We start from the raw sequence: 15,043 nt of genomic DNA, 5'->3' as shown, positions 1-15,043 counted from the left end.
AAGAGTTTCAAGAGGAAAGACTAAACTTGTAAGTATAACTAGCTTGTAACCTAATGCATATGCATGGATACACTTAAAGATATACAATAAGATGCATAATATAATTTTTATATATATAATTCAAATACTATTGATAGCCATTTTTATATTTTGTTACTCTTTAAAAATATTTGTAAGGATATTATTAGGTATAAAATGTAAATTGTCTATGTTTTTTTTTTTTTTTAAAATTATTGTGAAGCACTTTTTTTTGTACGATTCATTTATTCAAGACTCTTTGATTTTTGTATTTAATAACTCACTTGGATAAATATTTATGATGTGATCTCACATTTAATTCTAAAATTAAGAAATAAAACTCTTTAAGAATAAATAATTTAGAATACATGGCGCAAAATTGGAACTCTAATTTGAAATTTTAATTTGAGTTTTTCTTAGCTTTACCTATTAATATATACATAGACTACTGCATTGTCCACTGACCCTTCTTCAAGCCTGATGATTTTGTGGTAACGGCCATATATGATTATTGTAAATTGGCCTATTTTCTATGACACAGACAATTTCAATGTTGTGGAAATGGAGGGTATGGCTTCATTCTTTGACTTCAGTTGTCATGAACTTTAGGATGGTCATATCAAATATTTTAATTGACCATGAAAATGTTTAAGACCTATATTATGGAATCTCCTAAGGGAGACCTCTTGTGGGTACAAAGGATTATGACTTATGAGATACGATAATTATATAATCTCAGCATTGATATGAGCTGTGTTGAAATTTGTATTTGTCAAACTTGTTTCAAAAGAAATGGTGGAAGTGACTACATCTGATTTAATGCAAATCTGTTATGATGTGTGAATAATAGAGAGGGACACCTCTTTAAATAGTGTGAAAGCCGCCACTCATTGTCCATTAAATGCATAACGGAGAGATAGAGTGGCTAAGAAAACATGTACATTGCAAAGAAAATCTCTATGAAAAAGAAATTAACATTGAGAAAATGCATTCAAGTTCAAAACTCCTTCTTTGACTTCAAAACTTTGTAATTTTGATAGCGTTAATTATCTTCAAACTTTTCTCTACTTTTGAGTAGATTTGCGTTTAGAGCAATTACATCAGCTGGTGAATAGTTTTGCAAAATAGAAAAAGGTAGTCTTTTTACACATTTGAGCCCAAAAAACACTCACATCAGTAGGTGTATAATTGTGCATTTATGCACAATTGCTATAATAACCGTGCGTATATGCACGGTTACTATAGCGTTTTTATTTATTATTTTATTAGTTTTTTCTCTCTCCTTTTCTCTGTATCTCTGGTTGCTCTCGCTCTCAGTCTAACCTCACTCTCACTGCCGCCAATCATCAGAGAACGCCACATATGCATCAATAGAGAATGCTACACATTCATCAACAGAGAACACCACATCAAAAAATTTCTTCTAAAATCAAGTAAAACAAGAAATTAGTATTGCACAGGATTTGTTTGGTTGCCAAGAAAAACACAGAGAAAATAAGAAATAAAGAAAATTAACCAAACATTGAGAAAATCAATAGATCTGTGGTTGCCGATCGTCTTTCCTTCTATTTCTACTCTTTTCCACCACTTTCTCACCAACCAAACAAGAAATAAAGAAAATTAACAACAAAAAAGGCTGGGTTTGGGTCGACGAACCAAACAAGAAGACCGATCCAAGAAGCGAGCCATTTCGATCACCGGATCGCCGGAACTGGATGCCGACGACAACAACGAAGCTTGCACACTGAAGGCCTAGAGAGAGGAACAACCCCATGAACTCTAATTTGAAATTTTAATTTGAGTTTTTCTTAGCTTTACCTATTAATATATACATAGACTACTGCATTGTCCACTGACCCTTCTTCAAGCCTGATGATTTTGTGGTAACGGCCATATATGATTATTGTAAATTGGCCTATTTTCTATGACACAGACAATTTCAATGTTGTGGAAATGGAGGGTATGGCTTCATTCTTTGACTTCAGTTGTCATGAACTTTAGGATGGTCATATCAAATATTTCAATTGACCATGAAAATGTTTAAGACCTATATTATGGAATCTCCTAAGGGAGACCTCTTGTGGGTACAAAGGATTATGACTTATGAGATACGATAATTATATAATCTCAGCATTGATATGAGCTGTGTTGAAATTTGTATTTGTCAAACTTGTTTCAAAAGAAATGGTGGAAGTGACTACATCTGATTTAATGCAAATCTGTTATGATGTGTGAATAATAGAGAGGGACACCTCTTTAAATAGTGTGAAAGCCGCCACTCATTGTCCATTAAATGCATAATGGAGAGATAGAGTGGCTAAGAAAACATGTACATTGCAAAGAAAATCTCTATGAAAAAGAAATTAACATTGAGAAAATGCATTCAAGTTCAAAACTCCTTTGACTTCAAAACTTTGTAATTTTGATAGCGTTAATTATTTTCAAACTTTTCTGTACTTTTGAGTAGATTTACGTTTAGAGCAATTACATCAGCTGGTGGATAGTTTTGCAAAATAGAAAAAGGTAGTCTTTTTACACATTTTGGCCCAAAAAACACTCACATCAATAAGTGTATAATTGTGCATTTATGCACAATTGCTACAATAACCGTGCATATATGCACGGTTACTATAGCGTTTTTATTTATTATTTTATTAGTTTTTTCTCTCTCCTTTTCTCTGTATCTCTGGTTGCTCTCGCTCTCACTCTAACCTCACTCTCACTACCACCGATCATTAGAGAACGCCACACATGCATCAATAGAGAACACCACATCAAAAAATTTCTTCCAAAATCAAGTAAAACAAGAAATTAGTATTGCACAGGATTTGTTTGGTTGCTGAGAAAAACACAGAGAAAACAAGAAATAAAGAAAATTAACCAAACACTGAGAAAATCAATAGATCTATGGTTGCCGATCGTCTTTCCTTCTATTTCTACTCTTTTCCACCAATTTCTCACCAACCAAACAAGAAATAAAGAAAATTAACAACTTAAAAGGCTGGGTCTGGGTCGACGAACCAAACAAGAAGACCGATCCAAGAAGCGAGCCATTTCGATCACTGGATCGCCAGAACCGAATGCCGACGACAACAACGGAGCTTGCACACTGAAGGCCTAGAGAGAGGAACAACTCCAGACTTCAAAATAGCGTATTCGTGGTATTCTCTACTTTTCTTCGCGAGTTGGGTTTGGGTCTGTGAGAGAGTGTTGGGTCTAGGTCTAGGTCTGTGAGGGAGTGTTGGTCTTTGAGAGAGAGGGGCAATGAGGGAGAGTAATAAAAAAATTGTAAAATAATAATATTTTATTGAATAAATGTGTAGAATAGATAAACTAACGTGGGTGTTTTGTAAAAATGAGTGTGTAAAATAGAAAAAAAACAGGTTTTAAGTGTAAAATAGACGGAATCTTATGCACAAGCTGATGTAATTGCTCTAAGACACTTAAACTGTTAAACACTTGAGACCACACTGCATTTGTCAACTTTTATATCATTGACCGTGTCTAGAAGTGTTTGCATAAATTATTATTTTTACTATAAAAATGCAATTTCAAGACTTGTTAACCTCAATTTGGGATTTTCTCATGCAAATCAAAGGCAAACAAAATACGATATCGACACTCTCCATGCTATTATTGCTATTATTATGCTATAGCCTATAGTAAAGGAAATGATAAGAGAAGTCACTAAATGGTTAAAATATATTTTTTATCTTTAAATTTTGCATTAATGGTTTAGAAATGAAAAACAAACTTTTTAAACTTTAGGAAAAAAAATGTAAAATTCTTTCAAACTTTAATGACGAAAAAATAACCTAATATTTATATGAAAAATTATTAGGTACTCCCGGAGTACCATAAATGTGTACTCCCTCCTCTCACATGAATGATGGGTCCCACTATGAATTTAATTAGTGGAGCTCACCATTTATGTGAAAGGAGGGAGTACGCATTTAGCGTACTCTGGGAGTACACAATAATTTTCTTATTTATATAGACATTAAATGGTGGAGAGAGAGAGAGAGAGAGAAATGAAACAAAATTCTTATTCTTGTAATGAATTTGACTTTTAATGCACTTGAACAAAATAATTTTGGACAAGTGAGTAAACCCTTTAGAGGGAAGAAATTAACTAGCATGGGTAACGACAACGACAAGTGTCGTTTGGTTCACTGAAGAAAAAGCAGATTCCCAAAGCTTGGCTTCCATGTTTTCGTTGACAAGCATTCATGCATGGCTTGTCTTTGCATGACCCTCCTTTCCCATGATATAATCCCTCCTCACATTGCCCTGCTGCATTTATTTTTACCAGCTTCTCACCTGCACCTATAAAAATAAAATAAAATTGTGACACATTAATTTGTTTAACAATATTAAATTATTGGGGGATGAATTTATTGTTGTAAGCATATAACTTTGAGTGGGTTCCTTCAATTAAGAGGTCTTCTAAGTATGGAGAGGTTGTAATAGACGTAAAGGTAATAACAAGCATAAAGTAAATAGGATTGAAAACTAAGAAATTATGACTAGTTAACAGCTAAGAACTTGATTAAATTGGGGTTCAATCCTGCTTATACCAAAAATTGATTGGTGTCTTAGTCTGGACAGGACGCTATAGGTTGAAACTCTCTAAACAAAATTGATTAAATTTACTTGAATTTAAATCAAAGATCATTATTTGATAAGTGCTTACTTGAATCTAATTATTTCTAGGGTATTAACAATATTATCCAGATAATCTGTGTACAGTATCTCAAAATAATTGCATCTGTCCTATGATTCCATATAAAAGAATAAAAAAAAAAATTGGTGCTTAGAGCTGCTAAGGGAGAATACAATGGAGAAACTTCAATAAAAGTCAGAAGGTGTGAGACACATACCCAATTCAATTGGTTCCCTTGGAGTGGATGCGATAGATCTACCTTCAACTATTGTCACACACACCATTCCTTTGCTTGGGAAGCACAATAAAAGTTAAACATTTTCCTATTTATATAGATTGCAGGTTAGTAAAGATGATTTATATGCATATGCTATATAGCATAATCAATTTCGCATTCTAAAAAAGGAAGTGTTTCAGCCATTGCCTCGTTATGCTTATTAACATAGGTGTCAACATATAATTTTTGTCAAATATTTAGCATTATTTCTTTCCTTGTTTACCACATTATCAACCCTTGATTACGGTCTTCTGAATCAAGGCAAATCAAACGTCCTTAATTTGCTTTGGAGCCTTGGACTCTAAGCCATCAACACCAATAAGAAAATGATATATGTAGGGTCAGTTTTTGCGGCCCAAGCCCAAGGAGGTATGGATTCGGAACCCACTGAGCCCAAAACAATAAATTTTGTAGAGAGTGGGCGAAAGGGCTAGGCAAATAATGAAAATAACAGTATTAAACAAAACACCAATGCGAGAAGTTGAATTAATGTGCTCTCGGACTAATATGAGTATTCTGTCCGAAGAGATGTTTTTCATTGATAATCAAAGGTTACTATTTCTGGAGCTACAACCATCTAATATTTCCTTTCTCTCTCCTGTTTTTCCTCCCTTCTATCAGGGGTACCCTTCCCTTATATAGCATTACCTTCTTACATCTCCTACGTCCACTTGTTCATCATCCAGGCTCCCACTTGAGTACATGTCCCATCATCCCACCTTTAGCCTTATGTGAGTGGCGGTAGCTGAGAAAGCACTGTCAGGTGTCCTGTCCACATAAATGCGGCCAGAAAGGTAGGTACAGTGCATTAAATGTGGTGGTTGAAGTATGCCTCCTTGATATTTCTCCGTTGCGTTATCTTTATGTGTGTCCGAGGTTCCTCTCCCTCTTGACACTTGTCAATAGATCACTTGAACCTCCCATACTCGAGCTTGATCAAACCTCTTCGGATCCGAGGGCTCATGACTACTCGGACATATGAGCATCTCCTCGGATGGAATACGTGTTCATCTCCAGGCATCCCCATTGGCGTGGGCATCCGACTGAAAGCCCATCTCCTCGGATGAAGAGTGTTCTTCATTCAGGGCCTTGGGCCCAATAAGTTGGGCTGGGTTTTTCTCCCCACAATATATGTTCCGTCATGTGCATTATATAGGTATATAAATATCTCTACATAGTATAGAGAAATGATACAAAAAATATAGTTAAGCCTTAGAACAATTTCAGCACTTGAAATTTAAGAGCATGTTTAGTAGACTATAGTGGTGATTGCATAAGAATAGGAATAAGTATATAAAGAATACAAGGGGTTGTAATGTAATACTTATTACTATTTATTTGTTTGGTAACAACATAAATATAGAATCTTGAAAATAATGGAATGTTTAATAAAATTGTCTAAATTGTAAAATTAGAACAAAACTTAAGATATATTTTAGGAAATATCTTACTCATATAATTATATTTCCTAAAAATATATATATTTTTTTCTAAAAATTTGAAAGAAATATAATTATTTTTATGACTTTTTATTTTCATAATTGTCATGTATATATGGAAAGTTTGTTTATTTAGAAAATTATTAATTTTAGAAATTAATACACCTACTAAGGAATAAGGTAATTATTGGATACTATTGAAATACCATAAATGCGTACTCTCTACTCTGACATAACTATGAGTTCTACTAATTAAATTTATGGTGGAACTCACAATTCAGGTGAGGGGGGGGGGGAGTACGCATTTATGATACTCCTGAAGTATTCAATAATTTTCCCTAAGGAATAACTATTACAACCCTTTTCGAGAGAAATGGTTATTCCTCTTTTTTTTTTTTTTTTTTTGAAATTGNCATACACACAAAAAGAAAAAGCAAAAACAAGTTAAACAAGAAAAAAAAAATAATAAGAAGGTAATTTTTAAAAGATTGAATCTTCTATACATTTGGTTTTACAATATCATATCAAATGAATTATACCATTAGCAATGAAGAGAAACAATAGCAGGATAGCGGACACAAGGAGGCTTTTCATGATTCTTTTTTGTTGTATACTTGTATGATGAAAATATACACAACAATAGGGTTTTCCTTGACTAGTCGTGTGGTAGGAGTTGGTGTTTCAAGCGGTATATATAAGCTGAGGATATTTACACTCTGTTTGGGAGGATGGAAAAGAATATTGAAGGAAGAGAATCAATTTAGAATATTTTTTCCATTCCTTTGCTTGGGAAAGCACAATAAAAGTTAAACATTTTCCTATTTATATAGATTGCAGGTTAGTAAAGATGATTTATATGCATATGCTATATAGCATAATCAATTTCGCATTCTAAAAAAGGAAGTGTTTCAGCCATTGCCTCGTTATGCTTATTAACATAGGTGTCAACATATAATTTTTGTCAAATATTTAGCATTATTTCTTTCCTTGTTTACCACATTATCAACCCTTGATTACGGTCTTCTGAATCAAGGCAAATCAAACGTCCTTAATTTGCTTTGGAGCCTTGGACTCTAAGCCATCAACCACCAATAAGAAAATGATATATGTTCCTCATGTGCATTATATAGGTATATAAATATCTCTACATAGTATAGAGAAATGATACAAAAAATATAGTTAAGCCTTAGAACAATTTCAGCACTTGAAATTTAAGAACACGTTTAGTAGACTATAGTGGTGATTGCATAAGAATAGGAATAAGTATTATAAAGAATACATGGTGTTGTAATGTAATACTTATTACTATTTATTTGTTTGGTAACAACATAAATATAGAATCTTGAAAATAATGGAATGTTTAAATAAAAATATTTTTTTTTTTTTTTTTTGAAATTGTTTATTCCTCATTTTAAAGAATCTTTATTCATAAGGAATTACTATTTCATGTAATAAATATATAACCAAACTATTAAATAGCTAAACCATAAAAATAACTATTATATTACAATGCCTATTACAATCTACCAAACATACCATAAGTCATTGTTGTTGTCCCTTAGATCATGTGGGCAAACTAAAAACTATCACATTATCACTCCATAGGGACCAAAGGGATAAGTTTAAGTTTTTTAAAATCTAAAATTGATCATTTTAGGTATCTAGAGGCTAAAAATAATTACTTTATTAGGAACTAAAAGCAATCAATTTAAACCTCTAAAACTAACATCGTTAATGGGACCACACATCTTTAAAGTAATGGTCACTCCACAAGTACAAAATTCTTGTAGGATGGGAGGATTTTGGGGGGACGCAGGGGGAGGGAGGGGAAGGTAGGGAGGCCAAGGCTAGGGTTCAAGTCTCCAAGAGAAAGTTTAACACACATATACACTTAGATTAAGTTGGAATAAAATTTCTATTTTGTATAATAATAAAAAAATTGTTAATGGGATAAAATAAAATTAGTGACCAACAATTTATTTTGACATTTATTTTAACATGTTATTCGAGAGAAAATTGTCCATTCCTCGTCAATCTTCATTGCTCCTTCCACTATCAACTTCCAAACCCACACCCAAGAATATCTTGATCCATACGGATCTCATCTATTCATACATAGACTCCTTAAATATACATTTGGGCTCTCTTAGAATTATCAATTTGATGTCACACACACCCTTTAAGTGTGATATTGGTACGGGAATCAAAGGATTAGTGCAACGTTGAAGGTAACATACTGACATTCGATAGAAACTAAAAATAATAAATTATTCAAGTTGTAAATGAGAGATATTTTGTCCCATTACAAAGAACTATTTGATTTTTTTTTTTTTCCGTTCAAAGAATTTACATGATACACCTAGACAATCATTTCGAGGATTTAACCTAAATTGTGTGAAGTGATGGTATGTGCTAAGTCTCAAATCGAGTGTTTACTAGGTAAGATATCAGGGATGATTACGAGAAGTCCCAATTGTAACTTGACTAATCTTTTTGGGGTGGAAACACAAATTTGACTAATCATTTTGAGTGTTTACTAGGTCTTACAAGGGGACATGTGGCTCTTAAGGGAGTGGACTATGGGACCCAAAAGTCCAAAAGACCTCTTAAGTTGGGTGAGGTGAGGGGGGGACCAAGTCTTGATTGAGTCTCACATGGGCAAGGTACAGGGAGTTGTGCACTTTATATGGAGTCCTTAGATTCTAATTAGTCTGAGAATTTAAGTGAGGGAGATTATGATACCCCAAATTATGCAGATTTGATGACATGTGCTGAGTCACTTGTGTTTAGTGACCTAACGTGCTAGTTTTATCCTGGTGGCATATCCTAGAGGTTTTTGTTATACAAATATACGTACACATTGAAGACGTGCCTACCAATACCCTCGCAAAAGAGATCTCTTCACAATTATGCAATATATCTGTTCTTAAAATAGTTGTGTTAAAACAAATTGTATTCATGCAGAGCTTTCGGTTTTCTTTTGACTTTGTTATTATTCTCAAAGACTTAGTTTATATGCCATTTAACACTATCCTAGTAACCTAAGTACTTTCCTTTATGCAATTCTCTTTTAATTTTTCATTCTATATAGTTAAGTTGTGCATCGTCTCTTATATTTCTGATCGGATTTTGTCTCCAGCCCATTAGTTATTAACGTGCTCCTACCTATTGGGCCCAAAAAACATTAGAAAATGTTACCATGCTCTGCCTATATGGCCCAATACCCAGGACATGGTACTATAAATCTATGATGACAAGTCGCATTGGTATCTTTTTTTTTTTTTTTTTTGGGACGCAGGGGGAGGGGGGGGGGGAGGCCAAGGGTAGGGTTCAAGTCTCCAAGAGAAAACTTTAAACACACATACACTTAAATTAAGTTGGAATAAAATTTCTATTTTGTATAATAATAATAAAAATTGTTAACGGGATAAAATAAAATTAGTGACCAACAATTTATTTTGACATTTATTTTAACATGTTATTCGAGAGAAAATTGTCCATTCCTCGTCAATCTTCATTGCTCCTTCCACTATCAACTTCCAAACCCACACCCAAGAATATCTTGATCCATACGGGTCTCATCTATTCATACATAGACTCCTTAAATATACATTTGGGCTCTCTTAGAATTATCAATTTGATGTCACACACACCCTTTAAGTGTGATATTGGTACGGGAATCAAAGGATTAGTGCAACGTCGAAGGTAACATACTGACATTCGATAGAAACTAAAAATAATAAATTATTCAAGTTGTAAATGAGAGATATTTTGTCCCATTACAAAGAATTATTTGATTTTTTTTTTTCCAGTTCAAAGAATTTACATGATACACCTAGACAATCATTTCAAGGATTTAACCTAAATTGTGTGAAGTGATGGTGTGTGCTAAGTCTCAAATCGAGTGTTTACTAGGTAAGATATCAGGGGTGATTATGAGAAGTCCCAATTGTAACTTGCCTAATCCTTTTGGGGTGGAAACACAAATTTGACTAATCATTTTGAGTGTTTACTAGGTCTTACAAGGGGACATGTGGCTCGTAAGGGAGTGGACTATGAGACCAAAAGGTCCAAAAGACCTCTTAAGTTGGGTGAGGTGAGGGAGGACCAAGTCTTGATTGAGTCTCACATGGGCAAGGCAAAGGGAGTTGTACACTTTATATGGAGTCCTTGGACTCTAATTAGTATGAGAATTTAAGTGAGGGAGATTGTGATACCCCAAATTATGCAGATTTGATGACATGTGCTGAGTCACTTGTGTTTAGGGACCAAACGTGCTAGTTTTATCCTGGTGGCATATCCTAGAGGTTTTTGTTATACAAATATACGTACACATTGAAGACGTGCCTACTTATACCCTCGGAAAAGAGATCTCTTCACAATTATGCAATATATCTGTTCTTAAAATAGTAGTGTTAAAACAAATTGTATTCATGCAGAGCTTTCAGTTTTCTTTTGACTTTGTTATTATTCTCAAAGACTTAGTTTATATGCCATTTAACACTATCCTAGTAACCTAAGTACTTTCCTTTATGCAATTCTCTTTTAATTTTTCATTCAATATAGTTAAGTTGTGCATCGTCTCTTATATTTCTGATCGGATTTTGTCTCCAGCCCATTAGTTATTAACGTGCTCCTACCTATTGGGCCCAAATAACATTAGAAAATGTTACCATGATCTGCCTATATGGCCCAATACCCAGGACATGGTACCATAAATCTATGATGACAAGTCGCATTGGTTTTTTTTTTTTTTTTTTTGATAAGGTCGCATTGGTATAGGTGCTAACACAACTTTTAATGATTTGGCATGATATAACTCCAAAAAGTCATTCACATAGATATAAGAAGGTAATAATCTCGACGGAAAATCTTGAACCTCTTTTACACTGCAGCTAGATTAGCCTATAGCCAAATGTTAGTTCAGAAACAGAACATGCAAACATTTAAACAATGGCATTAGCAGCACTTGCAATCCTTGGCCATAGATCAGCACACTCCTTTCCAATTGGCCCAGTAATAGCAGACCCTGCAACCAGAACAAAACATGAACAAAAAGAGTTCGAACTGCTATTCAATAAAATAATTCCACGTTAAATGAATTACATTCATGATCCCCTAAACAACAAATAATAATCAAAGATGAAACAAATAAACTACATGCTAATTAGAAACGTCTTTCCTATATCATAAATTGTACTCAAATGTGCCAGCTCAAAATGGCATTCCAGCATACATATTTCAACTTAAAATAATAATGCTTACTTCCCGCCATATTGCTTCCAAATTCCCCAAGTCAAAATGGCTAATCAGCATTCATTTATTACTTATTCATATAATGAAGCAAGTGAAAACTACGAAAAATTCACCAAGTACAGTTGTTATGTTACAGCATTCTGGCCTATCTACCTCCTTTTCTCCATTTCAATTATCTGCATGAAACTGGCTTCTTTTTGTTGGCTGGAAACACATCATATTAATTTGTTCCACTTTGATCCTTATGTATGTGTTAGATCACTTTTTTTTTTTTTTTATAAGTCCAAGCAATAGGTAAAAAAAAAAAAATGGAGTCAGAAATCTCGTGTGGAAAAGTGCAGCTCATAGCACCAAGGCAACGGTGCTGCGCTAGCAAAAAGATTTTCATCATTCTCTTCAACAAACAAAACAATTCTTTTAGTTTAAAAACAAAATGATGTAGATGAATTATACCAACCCTTAGGCCTCGTTGATGTACATAACATTCTCTGCAACAAGTCAGTAAAGGACCAACGGGTTTGAGTTGATGCGATATCATGTTATATCACATGTTTTAACCTGCTCATATCAGTTTAGAACTCACTTGACAACCTGCTTTCTTTAAATCTCTCTAAGTCAAACAAAATCAAAGGTAAACTAGACACCTAGGTTCTATGTAGGCTCAAATTCAATCCCACTTCAACCCATTAACTAGGCCTTTTCTCCTCCTTTTTTCTATTGGGTGTATATAATAAGATAATTCGTTTTATATGTTTAGACATGTCCAGGGGCGTAGCTAGGAATTTTTACATGAGGGGGCCGATTCGAACCATGAAGGTTGAAATCGATGATGATGAGTATCATCGTTGTATGGATAGTCTATATTTTTATGTTGATATAGACCTTCTTTGAGATAACCTCGTCGGATTTCATCTTGTTTGTTGATAGGGAATTCATATATTTGTTTACGTGATCTTAATTTGGAGAGGTCAGGGTATTCATTAGGCATTGAAGTATCAACATTTGTTTCTACAGCCACAAGTGTCATAATTTTTGAATTGTTAACATCTTTTTTCTTAAAGAATGCATCAATTGTTTTTCATTTGCTCATAATTCTTTTAGTTTTAAGAATATGACTCAAAAATTAACCTAAAAAGAAGTTTAAAAAATAAAATTTTAATTAGAAATTTTTATTTAGTTATATGGATGTTGTTCATACTCAAGAAAAAACAAAATTTCCACTATAATTTAAACATACAACCCATTTTTAATACAACTTTAATTAATAATAACCCCTCAAATAAAAACAAAAATTAAACACACAAGTATTGATATACAACATAAACCAAACAATTCAACAACACCCACAGCCACATGATATCTAACTAATCAAAAATAGGTAGTAAATCAAAACAATTTTACCTTAGAAATTTTGTTTTCACAAATTGCAAAGATGGGTTACCCGTGTGGCAATACCTACTGCCTCTGCCTGACTGCCTCCAACTTTAGATCTTCCCTTTAAAACTCATCACAAACAATCTCCTCATGCTTTTAATCATGTATTTCTCTAAAAATTTATGAAAATATAAAGAGCATGTGAATATTTAAGTGTAGATAGTTGAGAAAATCAAAAAAGACACTAAAAAGAGATGAATGTCTAATGCTTAAGAAAGAGAAGAAAACTCACCAGTCACCAAGTAGTCACCAAGTTTCAAAACTAAAACTGATGAAGAAAGAAAAAATTGGTTAGGATTTTTTTTTTTTTTTTTTCGAACTATGAGTACAAAGGACTGGAGTTTTGGGGGCTGGTAGGTAGGCAACAGTACCAGTGCAAATGAAAGTGTATTAAAGAAGATAAAATAAAAGAATAAGAAGTAAAGAAAGGGATTCCATGGGTCAGTGGGTGGATTTTTTGAGATGAAGAGAAAGTGAAGTTTTGTTTTTAGTGTTTGGACTTGAGCATGCCAGCTTGTTTTATTTGGAGTACATAAGGTAATAAGGCCTAAAACTAAAGCTAGGTTTGGGAAAATATTTGAGCTGAGCTTGGGAGAATAATTGAGAATTGGGCATGGGGGGGAGGGGGGGCCGACTATCCAATATTGGGGGGGCCCAATTTTCTTTTCTTCCTACTCTAATGGATTTTTTTTTTTTTTTGCAAGGGCCGGGGCCCGCCCTAAGCCACTATGTGGCTCTGCCCCTGGACATGTCATAATAAAAAAAACTATAGTCTGACTTCAGGATGAAGTGTACCTTTCATTTCGCCCTTGGGGTTGACAATAACACCAGCATTATCTACAATTTTAACAACAGTTCGTGATTAGAAAACTTAACAAATAGAAAAAGACTCTCCTATGAATATCTTGACGAAGAAATAAGAAAATTTTAACTATAAATGCAGGAGGGTGTTACATTTTGTAGGTGATCTTCAAGAAAAGCCTGCAATAAAATCTATACTATAGGTACTAGTTTAGATGCATGATACATCAGAAGTGATCTTTAAGAAAAGCATGCAATAAAAGGCCAAGATGTAAAATAAATACTGAGATAGAGTGCATCTTCAGCCCTAGTACTTTTAGGTAGTAATAAAAGAGATTAATTAGTTCAGCTCATCCATTCATGATTGCCAGACTAATGACATCATAAGCAAACAATTCTTTATTAAACCCATAGAAAAAGTGCAATTATAAGAAAAAAAAACATACCAACAATATCGAACATCCCAAAATAAAATTTATCCTATATCAAGTCAACAAGAACATTACAAAATTAATCATTTTCAATATATTTTTCTATCTATAAGTTATGCACTTGGGAGGTCTTGAACCCAAGACCTCAACCGCCACCTTCCTCTTACAAGGGGTGGAGAATGGAGAAATATCAAAACACAGCCTTTCAAATCAAGAAAGCATTTTCAAACATCACAGCCATAAATAAGGTTTTATTCATAAACACTCCATCCTTTCTGCGCCACGGCTTGTGCTGCCTCACGATAACGGCAGGCAAGACCTTTTGGAGATCAGGCTTCCCTTTCTTGACAGTAGCCATCACCATGTCACCAACACAAGCAGAGGGCAAGCGGTTGAGGCGACCCTTGATTCCCTTCACTGAGATTATGTAGAGGTTCGTGGCCCCTGTGTTGTATGCACAGTTCACTGTTGCTGCCACTAGAAGACCCAAAGACATCCAGAACTTCCCAGCACTTCCTCCGCGTCCTGCAAATCAACAAATACAAAAACAACCAGGGAAAGATGTAAAACAGAGTAAAAGAGAGAGAAAGATTGAAGGAAAACTGAAACTTCTATTTGATTGAAGAAAATGAGAAGTAGTTACAAATAATTATCATCTATGGTTTATATACACGAAAACAGGGGCTAATGGTTTCCCTCCAAAAATAACTAACTAATTTCTAAT

The 15,043-nt window shown here is 33.9% G+C and overlaps 1 protein-coding gene across 1 annotated transcript; it reads right to left on the bottom strand.

Annotated features, from left to right (window-relative positions):
• Nucleotides 1-11,213: 11,213 nt before the first annotated feature.
• Nucleotides 11,214-14,839, bottom strand: LOC112032434 (large ribosomal subunit protein uL14x/uL14z/uL14y). Its single transcript, XM_024065195.2, has 3 exons — nucleotides 14,576-14,839; nucleotides 13,883-13,934; nucleotides 11,214-11,426 (listed from the first exon to the last, which is right to left on the bottom strand). Exons 1-3 carry the CDS (start codon nucleotides 14,813-14,815, stop codon nucleotides 11,344-11,346), a joined length of 375 nt encoding a protein of 124 aa, XP_023920963.1. The 5' UTR covers nucleotides 14,816-14,839; the 3' UTR covers nucleotides 11,214-11,343.
• Between the last annotated feature and the right edge of the window lie 204 nt (nucleotides 14,840-15,043).

This window comes from Quercus suber, unplaced genomic scaffold (assembly GCF_002906115.3).
Source record: "Quercus suber isolate HL8 unplaced genomic scaffold, Cork oak 2.0 scaffold_396, whole genome shotgun sequence".
Taxonomy (NCBI): domain Eukaryota; kingdom Viridiplantae; phylum Streptophyta; class Magnoliopsida; order Fagales; family Fagaceae; genus Quercus; species Quercus suber.
Note: the sequence above shows the minus strand (reverse complement) of the source record. Positions and strands in the feature narration are given on the sequence as shown.